At 43.4% G+C, this 20,006-nt stretch overlaps 1 protein-coding gene across 7 annotated transcripts in view; it reads right to left on the reverse strand.

The window, feature by feature from the left end:
• Positions 1-20,006, reverse strand: part of SLC8A1 (solute carrier family 8 member A1) — a 344,047-nt gene that overhangs the window by 35,489 nt on the left and 288,552 nt on the right. For 5 of the 7 annotated variants that reach the window (XM_024552884.3, XM_045189492.2, XM_045189493.2 and 2 more), the window contains 3 exons: positions 19,531-19,599; positions 14,873-15,003; positions 10,439-10,538 (listed from right to left, as the gene is read on the reverse strand). In XM_024552884.3, the coding sequence (XP_024408652.2) occupies positions 10,439-10,538; positions 14,873-15,003; positions 19,531-19,599 (300 nt within the window). The remainder of the gene's footprint in view (positions 1-10,438; positions 10,539-14,872; positions 15,004-19,530; positions 19,600-20,006) is intronic. The other 2 variants (XM_024552892.4, XM_045189494.2) reach the window with 1 other exon arrangement.

Consider the following 20,006-nt stretch of genomic DNA (forward strand, 5'->3'; position numbering starts at 1 on the left):
GTTAAGTGAATATTTATTGATTGTTTCTGTGTCAGGCATTGGAAATGTAGCCAAACAGACCTCATGGAACTTCCAAGGAGCTAGAGATAGTGGTCAAATAAAACAAATGATCAAACATGATAATTTCAGATCCTGATATGGGCTATGAGGACAGTGAAGTTGGGTGATACAGTCAAGCGTGGCTGGGTGTTGAGAAACTCTGAGGAGGTGATCTGTGAGCTGAGACCTTAGTGACGAGAAAGTCCAGATGTGGAGGGAGAGCCTTCCACCCAGAGAAACAGCTCATGCGCAGACTCTGAGGCAGGGACAAAGCACCAAGAACAGAATTAAGCCTGTTTCTTAAAGGCATTAAACTCCGGGAGGCACATGTGTGACAAGATGGAAAGGGGTCTGACCTTGGAATGAGAACCCCGGGCTGGGCTGAATCCTCACTTCCGTTTTCCCATCTCACAATGGGTTCGTGAGTACCTACTGCACAGAGTTGTGGTGAAGCTTGTGTGAGCACAAAACAAGTATTCACCGGGGCAGGGCCACTCAGCTCCATGCAATGCCTTTGAGTTTTGGCCCAGGAAAGCTTGGGTCTTTGCTTCGCCTAATGCTGAAGCATCACATCATCAAGAAGCCCAGAGGTCCTTAGGTAACATCAAGGGAATAAAAGCTCGGGTACTAGTTCCACAAATGCCGACTCCAAACGAAAAATCAGAGTGATGCTGTATGCTCCAGCAAGAACCTTAGATTCTAAAACAGCCTCTCTGTGACCTTGGATGAAACTGTCTCCTTCTCTGGTCTCAGATTCTTGTTTACCAAAAACTGGAGAGATTGGAGTGGCTGATCTGTAAGCTCCTTTTCAGCTATGTGCTGGGATTCTGGTCGAATATGCTCTCACAGGACTTCAGACACAACACCCAGCCAGACATGACCAGGCACAGGCAAAGCAAAAGAGAGGCGGGGGCTGGGGAGTGTGTGCCAAAACCTTTTGGTTCAGGCAAGTGGCTTTTGATTGCAGGGATCGAAATGACAAGGTTTATAGAGAAAACAGGCCGTGAGGGGTAGGAATTAGTGCTGGAAGTCACTTTTGTAAGGTTTTGCTCTGCCTCTGGGGTGCAGGTGTATGTGTGAGTGCATGCGTGTGCGTGTGTGTTGCTCATGTTTTCTCTTCTTTCCGCCTCTTAGGATTACGCTGAAATGTTTCCCCTGCTACAAACCGTGTACAAAGGCTCCCTCCTGGGGGTGAAAAGCCCCCCACATCTGGTGCATCGATTAGTTAGCGACAACTAAAACTGTGTTCACAACGCAAACTGTATTCATGTCGCAGCAGCCTTGCCAACAAAACAGCTCCTGGGTCCAGTGATGGTGTATTATTTGCAGAGCTGAGCTGCTGCCTCTTAGGACAAAAGCCGTGTCACACATGTGACTTCAGGCTTAAATGAAAGAGTGCTGAATCATTCTGGAGCCTTCCAAAACAGTGTTTTCCTCAAGACTTTGTAATAAGCAATTTCAGAGAAAAGCAGCCCAACAAGCCAATATTCTTTTCATTAATACCAGCTAAAGCATATCCAGGGGCCAGAAAATAATTGCTTCTTTCTCCTGCACTCTGTCTTCCCTCCCCTGTGTAGCTGGCTTGCCGCGCTGTGACACGGGGGGATGGAGCTACCTGATTCAGCACTGTATTCTGTGATCGCTGACGTGTTTCAGTTGACAGACACCTTTGATTTGCACCGCCTCCCTACCAATATGGCCCAAGTATAGTTCCCACACGCAGTTTTCTCTCTGGAACTTCCTGTCGTCCTTTTTCTCACTCATGCCCTTGGCTTTTCCTTCTTCTCAGTGAGGATCATGATTATTAGCTAAATAACAGTAAAATTCCACTAGAAAAATTGACAGTGCCATTTAAAATGTTGATTTGCACATGTCAACATAAATGTTTTATGTATACAAATCCATACATATGTGTCTCTGCATGTCCTGTGTATATGTGTTTATTATACATGAATTATATATCTCTGAAACTTGGCATATGTGTGAGGGTATGTATGTATTTATATAGATTTTTTCCTACATCAGGCATGACAGTATGACATAGTGAAAAAATGCTTTTTAATACTTTACATTTAGATTGAAAAACACTGGTTCACACATAAATTCATTCATTCTTTTCAACAAATACTTATCATCGCCAAACACTATCTTAGGTACTAGAGAAATAGTGGTGAAGAGGACAGATTTGCAGTTACTTAAAAAAAAAAAGGATTTTAATTTCAACTCTTCCTACTTCTAAAAAGACATGAGCAGATCTGTACCTAGTATAATAGAACACAAAATACTTTAAGATAAAATTGAACAAAAAAAGTCTGAAGAAAGTAGAAATAAAGAATGTTTTCAGGCACTTGAGCCAAGTAAATTTTGAACATTTGGACAAAAAAAGATTGACTAAACTCCCTGATGGCCAAAGCAAATAAGAAAACATTGAATTACATAGTTATTCTTTTCTAATTGCAGAACTGATAAAAATTAATTTTCTGGGAAAACAAAACTTTAAACTAAAGTGGAAATTTATTTTCAAAAAGGATAGTGTGTAACACCATGAATAATTAACTCCAAGGAAAGAGAAAATAATTCTCAAATATACTTTGAAGGTAAAAATTAAAATTATAACTACATTATAATCCAATGAGGGCAGTTTTGAAGTTGAAACCGATAAATTATAAAAAGCTATGCTTTCTGGTATCTAATTCAAGGTGAGGAAGAGCAGTTACTGTATTTAGTTAGTGTGACCATTGGACAGTGTGTCCTAAGTATTAGATGATAAACGAGCCTTGGCCAAACTACCCAATTTGTCTGACTTGTGCTCCAAGGCAGATATTCATTTGATTGAAGTCAGAGCCCTAGATTTCAAACAACAGGACCAAGGAAAGCACGTTGACATTTACTGCTGAAAATGCAGGGTCCCTGAGAGGTCCTTTTATTATTTCCATGTTCCAATCACAGAGGTCACCTATTTTAAACCCCTAATTTCATGGGTGAGGTCAGAGGACTTCACAACTGGTTGGTGGCCCTTAAACCATTTGGACTAAAATCCCCAGAGAAACCAAAGATCCCAACGTATAAGTTTTTACATTAAATGGTTTATTTGCCATCCATATTAAACCTGTCTTTGTCACAAAAATGTGAATATGTTAGCTGTATACTGGAAAAAGGAATGGGAACTCAGTTGGATGGCAGCAGTGTGCTTCACATCTCCTGTTTAGAGTTTAAAATAATTGCTATCCTTGTTAGTTCCAGCATGCTAGTGATTCTAAGCATGAAAACCTACCTGAATAGCTAATCAAACCAATAGGAAATAGCAGGAGCTCAGAGAACAAAAATGGGGGCATTGATTCTGTTTGGTTTCAGAAAACCTGACATATTTTCTAGCAGCAGATATAAGTACAATTCCAAGATCACAACAAGAATTTGGAAGTCCCTCTGGGTTCGTCATGATGGGATTACCCTTGGATTTTCTAGGAAATGCAGTGGTGATCCTGTCTGCTTTCCATGGTTGGCACTCTTTCTGGTCCTTCTGCATCTCTGTCCAATGTTTGCACATTCGTTTCCAAACTCTTAACCTCATGTGTAGCTGGGAGAGAACGACTCATCAACTTTGTCCCTTTTGTCTTGCATGAACTCATTTGCATCCTGCCCACTTACGACTCGAATTAGAGTTGTAGGAAAGATACCTAGGGCTGTGCTGACAGCTTACTTGATTTGGACTCAGATGGGTTTTTATATTCAGCTGGCCACTTGCTAGTTGTGTGACACTAATTAACTATATTGGGCCTTAGGATTCTCAGTTGTAAACTTAGGACAAAAAATACTTACCTCATAATACAGTTGTGCGGAACAGAAATATATATATATGTAAAGCAGCAGCCATGCAGTAGACAGACAATAAATAGTAACATTACTTAAACATAGAGTGAGCCACGACTTCATGTACAGACTTTTGAAAGACTTTCTTTAAGGCAGTTGGAACTATTTTTTACGGAACCACATCATTTTTCACGAACCTCAGTCAGCTTATGATTTATAGATAAAGGATAAGTAATAATCATTATAGTCATATAGGAAATGGCAAAATGAAGACTCTCAATCTCTAACACCCCCCAACCCCCTACCTTTTTATTTTGATTGTCTTATAATTAAGGAGGCTCTGTCAAACCTAACACAGCAGGATTTTTTTTAACTGCTTAAATAGGATCTTCATATGATGCAGGGTTAACACATTAAGTGTTGAGAATGTCTCCTCAGTAATGATGCTCAGTAATAGGGGAGATGCTAGAAAGAGACCTGCTTGGACCAGATGGCCTGATGATCCCTTGAAACTCATTTGAGGTGCTATTTTTATTATTGATTATTTAGGGCTTGTGGAGTGGATCAGTGTTCAGGTTGATAATATTTTCAAGTGAATTATCATCTGGGGGCACTCTAGGGTTGACAGCTTTTGTTATTAAATAATTCAGTTTAACTGAGAGCACATATTACTCCACATGGAGTGTGTGACAGACTGGTGACAGACATGCCCCCCAAACCAAACAGGTCTTCATATTTGCTTGGTAGCATGGGAGACCATGTCCCCACTCTTATTTAGCGATAGTCCAGTCTCTGATGGTAAGCTACTGTGAAATGCAGTGAGTGTGGCCGACCAGCCGCATCTACCAGCTCGGTCTCGTGTAGAATGTCTGCCCTTCTACTGCAGCGGATTCCACAGGCACTTCTGAGCTCCAATCACAGAGCAGGGAGAAAGTGGGCACTTTCAAAGTCATCATCTCAGTTTCTTTGAGGCTACACTTAAAAAAATTTAGGAGTATTTTTTCAATTATAGCTCACATTCAATTTCATTTCGTATTCATTTCGGATCTATAGCATAGTGGTTACACAAGCATGTACTTTACAAAACATTCCCCCCTGGTATTCCCAGTACTCACCTGGCACCATCCACAGTTATTACAATATTGACTATTTTCTCTATGCTGTACTTTGAGGCTACACTTTGAAGAACATCCTCTCATTTCTTTCCTTTTCAGAGAATAGATTGGACTATATGCTATAATTGTGCTGAATATTTCATTTAAGCAAGCCAGGTATGGGGCTTGCTAAATCAAATGCTTCTTCATTGCCAAAATTATGTGGTTTATGAAGCTCAATGCCATGAAGAATACTGCAGGGCTGTAATGGCCATGGACAGAGCGCCCGCATTTTAATGTTGAATTATGTCTTAGGACCGGCCCAGTCCAACCCTCCCATTCTACTGGTGATAAAACTAAAGTTCAGAAAGGCTAAATACTTTGTCAAGGTCATTTGGTTGGTAAGAGACAGGACCAAGACTATGAAAAGGCTCCTTTTTTTTTTTTGCCACCTTTGGGTGTTCCTTCATTATGACAACGCCAGTAAACACCATGTCAGATATGTAAAATCTTTGTCAAGAGTAAAAAAATTTCAGAAAAAAATCCTCAGTCCTATGTACTGAAAATTGTCAGGTAACAGAGAGGACAGTGTGTTGATTTTCTGAAAGAATGTCAGAAAGTTCCAGGCAGGAGAAGCCTGTGGATGCACCCAGGCAAACAAGCACTTCCTTTGTTCTTTACGGAACTGACTGCGGTCCTCCCTAAGGGACTGTGAACTAGGCTTCAGGAGACTTAGCAAATATCGAGGGAACACCTTGAGATTTCAAGCGGCAGCTCCATTATCCAAATCAATAAAGCCACGTGCCATATAAGGTGCACGTGCACATGTCTGTGTGCGAGTGTTTAGTGAGTACAGGGGTGTGTGTCTGTGCACATTTGTGAACGCGTGTCTTTGTGTTTGCACACAAACATGCATGTCTGTGTGTATAATGATTTTTACAGACACACAGGAAACAGGGCAATTTGAAAATTCCCATCTCTAACGGCTTCTCCCCCAACCTTTTATTTTGATTGTCTTATAGTCACACTGAGACTCTGTCAAACCTGACTGAACAGGATTATTTTTTAATTGCTTAAATGGGATTTTCAAATGACCCAGGGCTAGCACTTTAAGTGATGAGAGTGTCTCCTCAGTAATGATGCTCAGCAATAGAGGAGATGCTAGAAAGAGACCTGCTTGGACCAGATGGCCTGGTGATCCCTTGAAACTCATTTGAGGTGCTATTTTTATTATTGATTATTTAGGGCTTGTGCAGTGGATCAGTCTTCAGGTCGACCGTATTTTCAAGTGAATCATTGCCTACAAATGTGTTCGTGGTCGTGTGTGTGTGTGTGTGTGTGTGTGTTCCTGCCCCAGGCACAGTGAATGAGTGCACTGTTCCCGCTGGAGCGAACCCTGGGCGGTGCTGTAGCCCTGCACTGCCGTTTAACAGCTTTTCTTTCTGGGCAAGTTACACTGTTTTTCTGAATCTCCATTTTCTTGTATATAAATGGTATATGTAACACTATAAAACAAAACCAACCTGCAGTGTTTTTAGTCACTTAGATATTTTTGTGATTAAACTGACTTGACTTCATTTACACAGAATGTAGTTATATTTTATTGTAGGGTCTTCCATATGATTTGCCTCCTAAGCAACCAAATAGGGTGTGCAAAAGTATAAATAGCCCTCGTGGAAACAGGAATGGCCTTGATTATCTTGGAGCAATTCCACGAGTGCGGAGCAGTGGTCTCCAGTGTACCTATGAGTGAACCGAGAGGTGAAGTCATCTTCCCAGAGAGTTTCTGGAGGTCTGAGACACGACCCCCATCTGCACTCCATGCCAGAGTTACAGTCAGTCTCTAGGTCACCACTCGGGGACCCAAGGCAGGGGTGGAGAACAGCAGTTCATTGTTGTAGAACTGGCACTGTCATCTGGTTCTCTTGACCCAGCGCTTCTCTTTGCCCTTCTCCCGGACACAGCTCTTCTCCCTTGTATCCCTGCTGGTACCCGATTTCTATAAACCAACCTCCCTCCTGCCCTGGCAGAGATAGTAGGAAGAAGGAGGCGGCACGGGGGGAAATCCAGCCTGGACTCACAGTGCAAGGTAGCTTCACAGAGACGCACACCAGCTGACACATTCTCAGAGCACCTGATGGTGGGGTTGGCCTGGCCTTGTAAGTTTCTGACAGCCACTTAGCTGTGGCAGGCCAGGGCTCCAGGTGTTCCACCCAGGAAGTGATAGGAGAACCACTGGGATGGGACTGCTTAATCCCTTTCTACTCTTGGGAGTCTTACAAATCCTTTAACTCTTCAAATATTGAACAGTAAAGAACTTGATTTACAGACACATTACGGTCTTAGGAGGCCCAGCTACTGAGCTATGAAATTCAGGGAAAACCGAGGAACAAAAAGACCACTAGGGGCTACCTTGAAACTAGTTTAAATATAATCAGTAAGACACAGAAGCAAAATCCTACTTGCAAAATTATTATTTTTGTTTAAGATATATAGACTTAATTTTGCACAGAAAATTGCACAGGAAATAACCTCTCGGTAGGGCCATTGAAAAGCAATTTAATATTTTTAATAAGGCAAATCTTTCTGATTCACAACGTTTTAGCTATGAAATCTTAAAATCCAATCAAAGTCTGTTTTTAATAAATGCAGCTTTACCAATTTTATTGTCCATTTCACAACCTAAGAAAATTAACATTCTTTAGAGCTTAAATTTAATCCTAATGACAAACATTCAGCTTTCTAACTGCCCTTCAGTAGTTTCATGCCTGTAAAATATGGGTTTGTTTTTCTGATATTTGGTCTCAAAATTATAAGTAAGGTCAATTTACCCAGCAGCCTGCAGATTTCTAAACAATTTTTTCTTACTCCCTAACCATCATTCAGAAACATAAAAACGCAATATATTGCATGACAAATAAGAACACTTGAGAGGTTTTGCATCTCACTCATTAACAGTTCTTCAAAGGGTCTGGGTGGGAGTAGGTCCCATCACGAAAGGGCCAAAACCAGGGCACCAGGACAGGTGACCAGACGAGTGTCATCCAGCGAGAGGGGTGGGGAGCAATTTTCTCACTTTGTCGGTTCTCTCTCTTTGGGGCCATGGAGAGGGCATTGGACTAGCCTTTAGTGGGCCAGTGCTCTGAGTTACGTTACAAAGCAGTGTTGCCCAGCTGAAGCTCAGATTCTTCCTTAGAAGGAAAGAATAATCTTAACACATCTACTTCACAGGATTTTGAAAGGACTTAATTCAACCTAATATATAAAAATATTTGCAAACCCAAAGTCTTCCCATTTGTAAAGTAAGGAAGTATAGCACCCTTATGGTTGTTTCTCTGAGTACCTACTCTGACCAGGATCAAGTGCACAACTATGGCCATGTTGGCAGCATAATCTCTCTCACAGTTGAAAACAACCCTTTTCCTTTGCCACAGACTGGTCATAAAATGGTTACCCCGGTCCCTGAGAGTTACAAAAAAATGTGTGAGCGACCCAACACAAAACCACGCCAGTGCTAGAAAAGCAAATTTGGCATTGGTGTGTCTACTGACCATGTCTCCCTGGCCACGGTCCTGTGCAGCTCCTACACACACGTCCTGTCTCTCTCCACAGCCTGCTGTTCTCATGCGAAGCTCACCATCACACACACTTTTTATTTTACTTACTTGCTGTCTCTGCTACTAGAATGTAAGCTCCACTATGGCAGGGGTATTTGTTCCATTCACCGTCATATCCCTCTCACCAAGAACAATGACTGACATAGAGAAAAATGAGTGCATTGTGCCCAGCACACGACCACTCTGCAGATGCTCATGCATCTTCGGCCAAAGGAAACCTGGAAACTACGAGGAATGGCTCATTAAGACGAAGGTTGCTTTTAGTATTTCAATTCTGATATGTGAAAGCCCATAATAAAATAATGTGGTTATTTTTCATCTTTTCTACCATTGGCCTCACCAACAGTTTCTTATTCAGGTTACCTCTGTCCTTTCAGTTTTTCTCTCTGTGAAGGGGGCGTATAATTCAGGCCTCAGATGCTAATCTTACATTTATGGAAAACATAAGCCATAATGCAGGAGTGCCATAGACTGAAGCTTTGTGTCCCTCCCAAACTCATATGTTGAAACCTAATAATTCCCAACATGATGGTATTTGGAGGTAAAGGCTTTGCAGGTTGGGATTAATGTCCTTATAAAAGAGATTTGAAAGCTTCCTCACCCCTTCCCCCATGTGAGGCCATGTAGAGAAGACATCTGTCTATGAACCAGAAAGAAGGGTATCTCCAGACACCAAACCTGTGAATGCCTTGATTTTATATTTCTTAGGCTCTAAAACTGTGAGAAATAAATTTCTGTTGCTTATATACCATACAGTCTATGGTATTTTGTTACAATGGCCCAAATACAGAGAGCTTCCCCCTCCCCCTGTTAGAATTTACATGTAAATTCCAAATCTATTCCCCTAAGCTATTACTCACCATTTAATATTCATAAATTTCCATTGTAGACTCAATTGCAAGAAACCAAAGTGTGATTATAAACAACCCTAATAATAAACAGGCACAAAAATGTTTACCACCCTCTGTTCCCACCACATTTGGGGGATCTGTGAAATTGTTCTGTGGCAGATTGGAAGGAGGGGGTAGTGTGAGAAGTCATAGCCCAGCTGCTGGTGGTGCCGTTTCCGCATTTTACAGTTTGGGAATCACTATTTAGAAAACTCTAGCTCTGTTCCCTAGCTGTAACAGAAGATGAGCCTGCAGGGACCTTGAAAGAGAAAAGCCAGTGGAGATGGAGCAGAAGAACTTAAAAAAAATCCTAGTAAACCATTGCTCTTGTGAATCTGCGAGAGGGGCTTTTCTCTATCTTTCTACAATCACAGGGTGGACAAGGTTTGGCAATGCAGGAAAGGGACACCTCGGGCCTCTGGCTCCTCGCATTTAAAAAATACTTCATTTTGTAGGATTTTCCTAAATAAAACTCTGCACTTTGCTTGTACAAGAAGAAACAGAATGTGATTCTATTTCCACTTCTAGTGCGAGTGCAGACACTACTTGTTAGACGTTGTTGAAGAAAGTGTAAAACGACACAGATGGCCATGGCAGTGCCTTCAGGTCAGCCTGTCCCACTACGAGTTTGCTGTGTCCTTTCTGACCTTCATGTGGCCACTTCTTTCAGGGAATTTCCCAGACAAAGTCTTGTGATTGGCTACCCACTAGAGAGAGCCACAAAAAGCTTATAAATTTATCTTGTCTATTTCCAGAGAGAAAGAAACAATGTAGATGAGAAGAATGTTGTGTTTGAGGACATTTCTTTCATCTAGAAAGTCTAAATTAGTCTCCAAAATGTGCATATATGCTACACATACATTTATTTCTCTTTTAATTTTTATCACGGAAGTTCTTGGGTGCTTTGACATAGACAAGTCATCACAGTAGGAAAAGTCGGCTCAGCCCAGGTCATCATAATTGATCACATGCAGAGAAAGGCACTCACCAGCACTGACGGTGATAGCTTCAATGAACTGCTCTCTCCAGCTGTTAGTCCCAACCACAAGGGCTAGGTTTGTCTTCTTAATAAGTTTATCCACGGTACTCTAGAAAGGTTCAAAAGAGTAAGAGAAGAACTGCTGGGTTAGTTTAGGCCTTGGAAAATCTAAGCCCTTGTTGATTTTGAAACCCCAGGGTTATATAAAGGGTAGCAGATGTTCGGCTCAGCACCACCGTATTGACATCAAACACTGTTATGATTATGCAAACAGGCATAGTCCTCACTTGGAAACATAACTGGGATGGAACCTTCTTTGTAGGAAATACAAACCTCCTTCACTGCCTAACGGCCAGTGAAGAATGGCCTCAGTGTTCAGAATAGCAGATGCTGCAAAAGCCCATCCCTGCCCCTGCATGCTTTATGAACTTGACTAGCTTCATCTATGGTGTGCTGTCTGCAACTGAATTAACATGGGCTTTGCTCAGCAGTTACGTATATGTGAATACTGGATGTGGAAGATAGGTTATAAAACTAAAAACTGTCATCGTACTTTTGTTTCCCAATAAATTGCAGCCAGACAGCAGAACCTCAGAACTGCCGCTTATGATCATCCATAAACGGATTTTTATCTGGCTACTCATCTTGTCAGGCCGGCGGCTGTCACAGAATTTGCTCTCACCCTACCCCTACTGCATACAAGAAAGCCCAAAGCAAGGAGTCAATTCATACAGTTTAGGGCACATCTCAATTCACCTTGCACTGGACCCTCCCAGCCCCACTCCACTCCCACTTTGGTAACACCGAACCTCTTCTTTTTGTTTTCCTTTTGACCCTTTTGAAGCACTTGGTTTTTACAGTTAGCACTTTCTAGTTTTCTAATTGTCACTTAATGTAACAACAGGAGCAGCCAGGCATTTGCAAGAAAACTAAGCAAGCAGATGCATCCAAAGCACGACCGCACGTCACAGCCACTACAGGGAGAAGGGCATGTCCAGGGCCCGAGGCTGCTCTTCCCAGAGGAACTACCAAATCGGCTAGTCTACCACACCTCCACACTTAACTGTCAGAGCATCCTCGAATTCCCACTAATTGCAAAGAGGCAGAAAACACGTACTGTTTGTCTTAGGTCAGACTCTATACAAGTTTAATGCAGTGTACCTGAATTGACTATGATTTAAGAGAGAGGGAGAGAGAACACATTATCAGCTAACTGGTACTAAAAGAAAAAACACAAACAATCCGAGGGGCCTGGACAGAGGGCCAAAACTAAATCAGAATGTCAAGTGTATTAGTTCAAGGAGTCTTTTGAATTGACTTGAAATGTTGAGATAACATGAGAGGGCCCGTCTCCAACTGGCCTGCTCTGTATTTCCAAAATTATTCTCTGCCAGCTTGTTTGTCCTTAAGGTGGCGACCTTGCAACCTCTAGCCTCGTGTCTAGAACCGTGAGTGCTCCTGATGAGAGCTGTGGCTGTTACTGCTCTTGGCCACCACAACTTGAATTACATGACAAGCATCTGCCTTTTCTCTCTCGTCTCAGCCACATCTCACAGAGCACTCTGAGTGTCTTGGTTGATGCCAATTCAGAGTTCTGTGTAGAATGTAACAAGCAATGACCTTGATTTTTCCTAAGTGTAATGGAAACTTGGGACAGGCCTCTCTCCTAAGGTGCCCTCTTCGTTCTGAAGTCCCGGCAGAGAATCCCAGGTTTATCACCTGGAGATAAACCGTTGAACAGATAAATTGGTCTAACAGTTGAATGCAGACTTGCCTCAAGAAATATCTCTAAAGAACAAAGTTTTAAGATAAACTAAACTTAAAATTTATAAATATGTAATACTCAGGATATATTGTAAACTTTAGTTCATGTTAACCCTGGGGAACTATGGGATAGTTTAGGTTCTTCCTAGGACCTCATTTGCATATGTGTCCTCCTTGGACCTATGGGAGGAGGTGGAGGGAATAAGATGAATCTGAACTTCAGACTCTCGAACCTGGACATTGCCATCCATATTTACCTGGAGGTTTCCTATATGCCAGTGATCCATCCTTCACTGCCCTAGCCTTGTAAGCGACTGTTCTCACCTCACTCTCGGCGGTGTGTTTCAGGAAAGCCAAGCCCTCAGTCACGAGTAAACCAGAATCCAGTGGGCAAAGCAGAGTGGGACATTGTAAGGTGTCACCCAGATTTGGGACTTTACTGCAGTTCTGAGACCTTTAAACAAGTTCTTGAAAATAGCCATGGTCTAGAAAAAAAAGTTTCTTAAAGGAATAATATAATATTGAAATTGACACCTGAGGGCACTTCAGAAAGCTGCCCCCAAGCTGCCCTTTACTGAGCAGTAACTGCATTGATGAACTTGGACGAGACGGGAGGAGTCTATGGAAACTGTTTAGGGAGATAAGTACCCCAAACAACTAGACTTATGTAAAGGGACTTTAAAAAAAAATTTTTAATCCTCACCCAAGGATATGTTTATTGATTTTGGAGAGAGAATACAAAGATGGGGGTGGGGGGGGAGAGAGAGAGAGAGAGAGAGAGAGAGAAAGAAACACGGATGTAAGCGAGAAACATTGATCAGTTGCCTCTCGTACACACCCTGACCAGGGATTGAATCTGCAACCTAGGTATGTGCCCTGACTGGGAATTGAACCTGCAACATTTTGGTTTACGGGATGATACTCAAACCAATTTAGACACCCGGCCAGGGCTTGGGGGACCTTTAAATGCTCAGATCATTAGGGTGGTTCCCAAGAGAGCTTCGGACTCCAGAGACCATTGCTGTCTGGGAGACTGCACTGCCATACCCGACCCAACACTTCCTATAGGAAGTTATTGTGATTGCTCTTCCTAGTCATGGCCCACAGAAGGGGAGGGGTGGGGGCTGTGCTGTTAGGGAGAGAACACACAGTAACCCACCAGCGCCCTGGGAGGGGTGGGAGACAAGCTCATATAGAAATACTGAGCCACAGAATCTCTGCTGCAGCAAGGGGCACCTGGCCCTCTAATTCCAGATGAAGAGAAGGTGCATGAGGAAGAGTGAGGTCAGACACATCTGGACAGGCTGGTCCATGGACATGGATAGCCTGAGATGTCTGTGCTCTGGAATTACAGGGAGCTTGGGTGCGTAGCAGTCATATGTGTGCCGTGAGCCCAGCTCCAGATTGAACAACAGGTGAGCTATGAGGGTCAGGGTCTGCCTAGAAAACACTGGGCCTGGAATTGACCCCTGCTTGCTCTTTATTTAGGGGAATGAGTGAAAAGAAAAGTTAACAGATAGCACTTCAGTTGCCTGAAGGGGGAAAGTTTAATTGCATTTTTATCATTTAAAAAATCCACTTTAATTGCGAAAGCATTTTTTTCTTCTCCACCTGTCTTCTTTCAGCCACCTCAATTTGTGAACTAAATTTTAAAAAATAATTAATGGGCTCAGCGAAAGGAAAGGAGGCCACAGAAAAGGAAAATCCAGATAAACTGCTGAGACTTCTAAGTTGGTGGCCTGATTCTCCTTTTTGGAATCCTCCTTCTGGTTTCCCAGACAGAAGCAGAGTGCTTTTAAAAAATGAGTGGAGAAAATGCTGCTGTGTTCTGGATTTGTAGTTCTGGAAAGCCAGAGGAAGGATGCTCCTTTTCATGCCCCCCACCACCCCCCCCACAGAACTAAGGTGTAGCTCTGCTGGAGTTTTCGCAGATGTTAGGGCTATGTGCATGTGACAGGATAGGAGGTGAGCTAGGGGCAGAGGGAGCAGTTCCAGAATGACAGGTGTTTGCACCTCAAAGTCCTAAGCTCACCGCAAGGCTTGTTTTGTTTAAATTCTGCAAAATAATTGTCATTATCTAGAGAACTGGGAATCCAGCTTTATCAGCACAGTTATAAGCTCTTTGGCCATAGGCACTATACCTTCAGTATAATGATTGTGCTAACGTGTCCTGGGATCTTAAGAGGATGACTAAATATAAATGGGAGTTAGCTGATGGGATGTTCCATAGGGAGAGCTTACCATCTCCCCTTCAAACCAGAAGCCTCCTTATTTGCTGCACCTAACAAAAGCCACTTAAATTTAAGTGTGATTGTTTTGCTTCTAATAGATTTATTAGCTTTTTCAAATATAGCTTGCTTTCTCCACACATAGTACTCTCTTGCAATCCACCGTTGCTTCTGCCTTGCTACCTTCTCAGACAAAGCCCTCCTCAGAGGGTCACCTCTGATCCTCTGACAGATGCCACCCCTGAGCTCTGCTTCTGATGCTGCTTGGTCTGCGGGAACTCTTAATTCCATACTAACTCTCTAATTCTGACTCTGCTCTGAAGCCCTGTCCATTCATGAGCAATTTCCTGAGATTACGTCTTCCTCTCTTTCCAGATGGATCTGACACTACGAACAGTTTTAATCCCAGGACAGCCCTGGCCTCCCGGGTAGGCAGTGTGGGTGAGCATACCTTGAATTCATAGGATTCTTCAATGATCACTTCCAGCTTGGTGTGCTCTCCCAGAATAGGACGCCCCATTTCTGCAATGCGCCTCTCCTCCTCCTCCTTGCTGGTCAGCGGCTGCTTGTCATCACATTCCTCTGTGAAAGGGAAGGGCAAGGAAGTGAGCAATGTGCTCCTTTTTATTTGGAAATCCCTGGATCAGGAAACCAAGAAGGAAGGAAGGCCTAATGACCTACTGAAAGTCCCTTGGTGAAACCATAAGGCTGGAGGGTAGTGTTGGGTAGATGCTTGGTGTGTCAGGCAGCATATCACTACAACAGCACATGATTACAATGTCCCACGTGTGAAAGTGAGACCCGGGCAAACAACTCATAGGGGCACATCACCGAGAAGGACTCTGCCTGCAAGTTGCCTGCATTGTGGGCATCACCCACCTGTCCCCTTCCATGCTGGCTCACCTGGCTGTTTGTACACATTCCTTTAGCATGCAACCAAAGACAAACAATGTAAAGAGCTGAGTGACTCAATGGACAAAGGAATCTGGCCTCTTTCTCTCCATTTTCTAGAGCAACAGAGAGTGCCCCAGGACCGAAAAGATGATGGAAGGGAAATTCTGACCTTAGCCTCTCCCTTGCCAGGAGCCCCTGTTGCAAGTTAAGAAGCAAAACATCATAGTGTATTTCAGTAAGATGCCTGGTCCAGGGCTTCCTGTCTGGTGTGAAGGTGAAATGTGCTAGGAAGACCTTGACCATGTTAATCTTAAAGTAAACAAGGAGGGTGAAGGTGAGGCCTTTGGGGAGTTAAAACTACTCACCATGTGGGCATAATTATTTCCAGAACCACCATGTAGCTTACACTCCAGGAGGCTGAGGGGTGCTGAGAAAATGTTAATGGACTTGAGAGTCCATTAATGAGGGGAAGCTCACAGTTGGTTTCTCTCTGTGTGAAGGTCATTAGGATAAATCCCAGACTGAAAAGGCCATGCACATGTGAAGGACAAACACTATTCCTGTAGTCACGCAGCCTCTTTATCCTTTGGGCCCAGGGTGCTACAGCAAGACAGGCCACTTCCCCTCAGAGTCAAGTCGAATACACCTCATCTCCAAGGAGATAGAATCGGTGGTACAGAATGACCTCAGCCCCAATGCCCTCGCTTTTAGAACTTTCCAGGCAAACTGCCTTCAGTAAGAGTCTGTTGACAGAGGAGACAGCAGAAAGGGAGGGACTTCTGGCCCAGGTTCCTTTCCTTTGCATTTAGGCATTAGCTTCTGCAGGAGTCCACACCTCCCATGGCCTCCAAAGACATACGGCTTTCCTCTGCTGAGGGGCCTGCTCTGGTGGCTCCATTTGATGCTCTAGCAAGTGTTGCAACAACTGGTTCCTAGGCCAGTCACTCCCTGCTGGGGCACAGAGCAGATGGGCTAGAGGCATGGCTAGCGTTTTACACATGCCATGTGTCAAAACCAACAGAATTCCAAAGCAGAATGTGGCATATCAATGAACTCTTTAGTATGCACTCAACAGTGTCTTCCTAAAAGCGTATTTCAGAATCTGCTTTCCTATCCCCAGTGATTACAGGGCCTTGCAGAAATGTGATAAAGACTAAAAAGAAGTGATTTTGGACTGACCAGAAACTGCTGAATGGTAGCAGATGCAAAGGAGAGGTGCAGAGGGATGAATTTTAACTATAAGAGTGGTAACCTTTTTAAAAGTAGGCTTGGAAAGTTGGGACCCAAGGGAAGGCAAAAGGTGCTGATTGGTGTTGGTAACATTTGTCATTGAACTTATGTGTGTGTAGTCAAGGGTGTGGGCTGAAATATGTGTTGTCCAGTTTACCCAGTGCGCAAATCAGTCATGTTTTGATTACTACTGCCATCTAGTCCGTGAACCCAGGATAAAGTTACTGGTAGTTTTCATAACAGAAGTTATATTAAGGTCCTTGTTCAAAACCTCACTCTTGGCTGAACATGGATGCCTTGAAGACTTACATCAAGTTAGAATTGTTTTTTTCAGAAGATGAACTACTATAATTTAGACGTTTATTTGAACTGCAAAGCCACTGGGGAAGAATATTTATTATGCCCCTCCCTTCTCTATAGTTTACTTATAAATAGTAAGTTACTTTTAATGGAATGCAAGGCAATTTTGGTAGAAAAAAATTGAGACATTACGAAAGAAAGGTGATGTGGAGGCATTGTTTAATGTCGCGTTTCACAAAATGAAATGGTTTGGAACATAGCATTGAGTACATGGACATGGTAGGAAATGAAATTGAATCACCCAGTGAGCGAAAATGATTATTCCCCTTTTAATCATCCTTCAGTCCTTCCAATCAAGAGGAAGTGCTTAGTTTGGTGCTGCTATGTCTGTACCTCGTTCCTGACATCTGGGTTTCTACCATTTAAGAAAGAGAAAACAGTTCTCGGGCAAAGAGCATTTGACTGTACAAAGAGCATTTGTCATCTTTGTATACAAATATCCAGCCGGTAACCTTACCGAGGCAGAACAGTACGTCTCATCGCTCTTCAAACTGTCCTCACGACCCCCAGAGCCTATTACGATGTATAAAATGTAGTAGGTGCTCGATGAATATTTGTTGTGCGACTCTCTAACTCAGTGTTCGTAAAGCCTCTTATTTGTGCCTTGTATATAAAGATGATTTGTTCATTTAACACACGTCATTGAGCTCCTACCATATGTCAGCACCCTGAAGCCCCCTGCCCTCCCTTTTCCAGGAGCTCAGGGTGTAATGGGAGGCAAGGCGTATAGAGGGCACAGCTTCCAGGGCAGCCAGGTGAGGGCTGAGGACAAGGGCGCAGGAGCAGCTCACTCCGCGGAGAGAATCGGGGCAAAGAGGAGATACTTGCTATGTGAAGGTGCTGGCGAGGATGGCTGGGAGGTGGTAGGGCAAGGAGGGCCAACCCAGGCAGACAGAAGTCAAAGCACAAGGGAATAGTGTCCTGGAGGGGTCAGAGCTAATTTCTCTGCATAAATGTCCTGAACGTTTAAGAGATCGTTATACGTAACTGAGAAAAGGCAGCTGGACGAATTCTGTTAGTGCTCCTTAATGCCACTGATAAGTTAGCATTTATGGTGCAGATTTCGGACACTGCAAAGGAGAGAGCTGAGTCTATTTTTCAAGGGTCCTCTTTTAGATGCCATTCACTGAAAAGGGAACTAGTTTAACTGCCTTTTTGATCATCCATTACGTTTGTTTCCTTTCCACTTTGAGGGCTGGATCAAATGCAGTCCATTTTACTACGGTCAAGTCAGTTTCATTTCCTTCCTTACGCGGAGTGACGACATACGGTGGTTTTAGTTTTGCTCCTCAGAGAAAGTTAACTCTCTCTCTGTGTGTGTCTCTCTCTACATACATACTTTTCAAACTCACCCTATTTTATTGACAAGTTGATAAAAAATCATATAACATCATGGTCTTAACCAACCTACACAGCGTAAAGATCACGTGCATAATTAATAGCCACTATTACAATCAGTATTGATAGGACATAAAACAATGCTGTGATAACATCACTAGTAGGGGAACCTCCCTTCTTCTAATTGATTTTGCAAATGACAAATAACAAAAGCTAGTAGGTGCCTGGGATCTGGACAAAGCAGGGGAGGCCAAAGCTGCTGTTGATGCTTTCTGGCTCAGGTCAGGCTGCATTTCGAAGCAGCGGCACGGTGAGCAGAGAGGAGATGAGAGTGATCCCTGTTAGAAAACAATAGACTCCACGGGAGATCTGTGCCTGAGGAGCTACTGTGGATATTCTTTAATGTGTTTGCAGTATTTAATCGTGACAAACGATGTCAAATTTGGGAAGGATTATCAAGGGGGGGGGGGCAATTTGCTCCCGGTTATTATATTCCTTGTTCAGATCTACACTGAACATCTGAGAGCAGAGACCTCTTGATAGTTTTCAGCCCTCGGCTGGCCTCTCTGATAAGAGTTTAAGGAGAGTGGTAATTTTGTTTCTGTGAGGAATATTCTGGAACAACTCTGTAGTAAGGGCCAGGTATCATGATTATCGAGTCAGGGTGTCGGAGGTGGGGATGAGGAAGGCTATACTGGGGCAGGTAGCAGCATTTTACTGCCATGGCCAGCGAGGGGCCAAGGAGATACAGAGGAGCGACTGTTCACGTCCTCATCCGGAGATGCAATGCGGCAGATGGTTCTCGGGCTCTGAACTGGAGGAGATCTGGGATAGTTGTGGAACCCTCTAGTCCCCCTGTCAACCTTCCCCTCTGAGAAACCCCACAGATGTCCTACCATCTGTGACATGTGGCTAACATTGTGTCGGCTGAAGGCAGGAAAGGCAGGCTCTGGGTAGCAATACTCGCTGCTTTCAAAGAGACTTCATTATACTTGGAATGAAAGGCCCATGCTTGAGAAGCAAGATGTGCAGGAACTATGGTCTCTGGTGGTCCACGCTGCTCCCTCTACCCTGCCTGCCTCCCAGCCTGTGCTGACGGGGCTGTGTGCTGTTGCTGATCTGCCATAACCCCCAGCTACAGAGAAGCCACTGCATTGTTTAGCAGTGTTTTAGAGGGACAAGGGCTAAACGGTGTCACTGCGCTGTGTACAGACCTAAAGAACACTTGAAGACAGTTAACTTCAAATTAATTAAGTCGGTTTTCCAGGACCATGATGAAATAAGTACCTGCAATGGTGATTACAGTAGAGGGAATCGGATGTTCTCTAGCATGAACTTTCCTGAAGACAGGTTGGCCTAGCAAAAGGACAGGCAGAAAATGAGCAGGATGGATCAGGCTGGTTTGCTAGCAGAGCTTTGTGGAATTAGTAAGCTAAATATCACACTGAGATGCACACATCACAAGCAATGTTAGGGGGCTGAGTGCCCATAGGTCATGCCTTATGTAGGTTACAGAAGTGAGAGATGAATGGGGCAAGTTCTCTACAAGCTGAACCAGATTATATGAATAAAGCACACACACCAGAGTAGGGGTGTAGCCAGATTGCTGCCAGTTTCTGAAATGGAATATTCATGTCCTTTAAGTTGCTGCTTCCAGAGGCATCATGAAACAATGGAAAGCACTGGGTATATGGTGCTTTGCACCCTCATTTCCTCTCCTTTAAGTGAGAACAATAACATCTTATTCCATAAGGTTGAGGATT

This window comes from Desmodus rotundus, chromosome 5, assembly GCF_022682495.2.
Source record: "Desmodus rotundus isolate HL8 chromosome 5, HLdesRot8A.1, whole genome shotgun sequence".
In the NCBI taxonomy this organism is placed as follows: domain Eukaryota; kingdom Metazoa; phylum Chordata; class Mammalia; order Chiroptera; family Phyllostomidae; genus Desmodus; species Desmodus rotundus.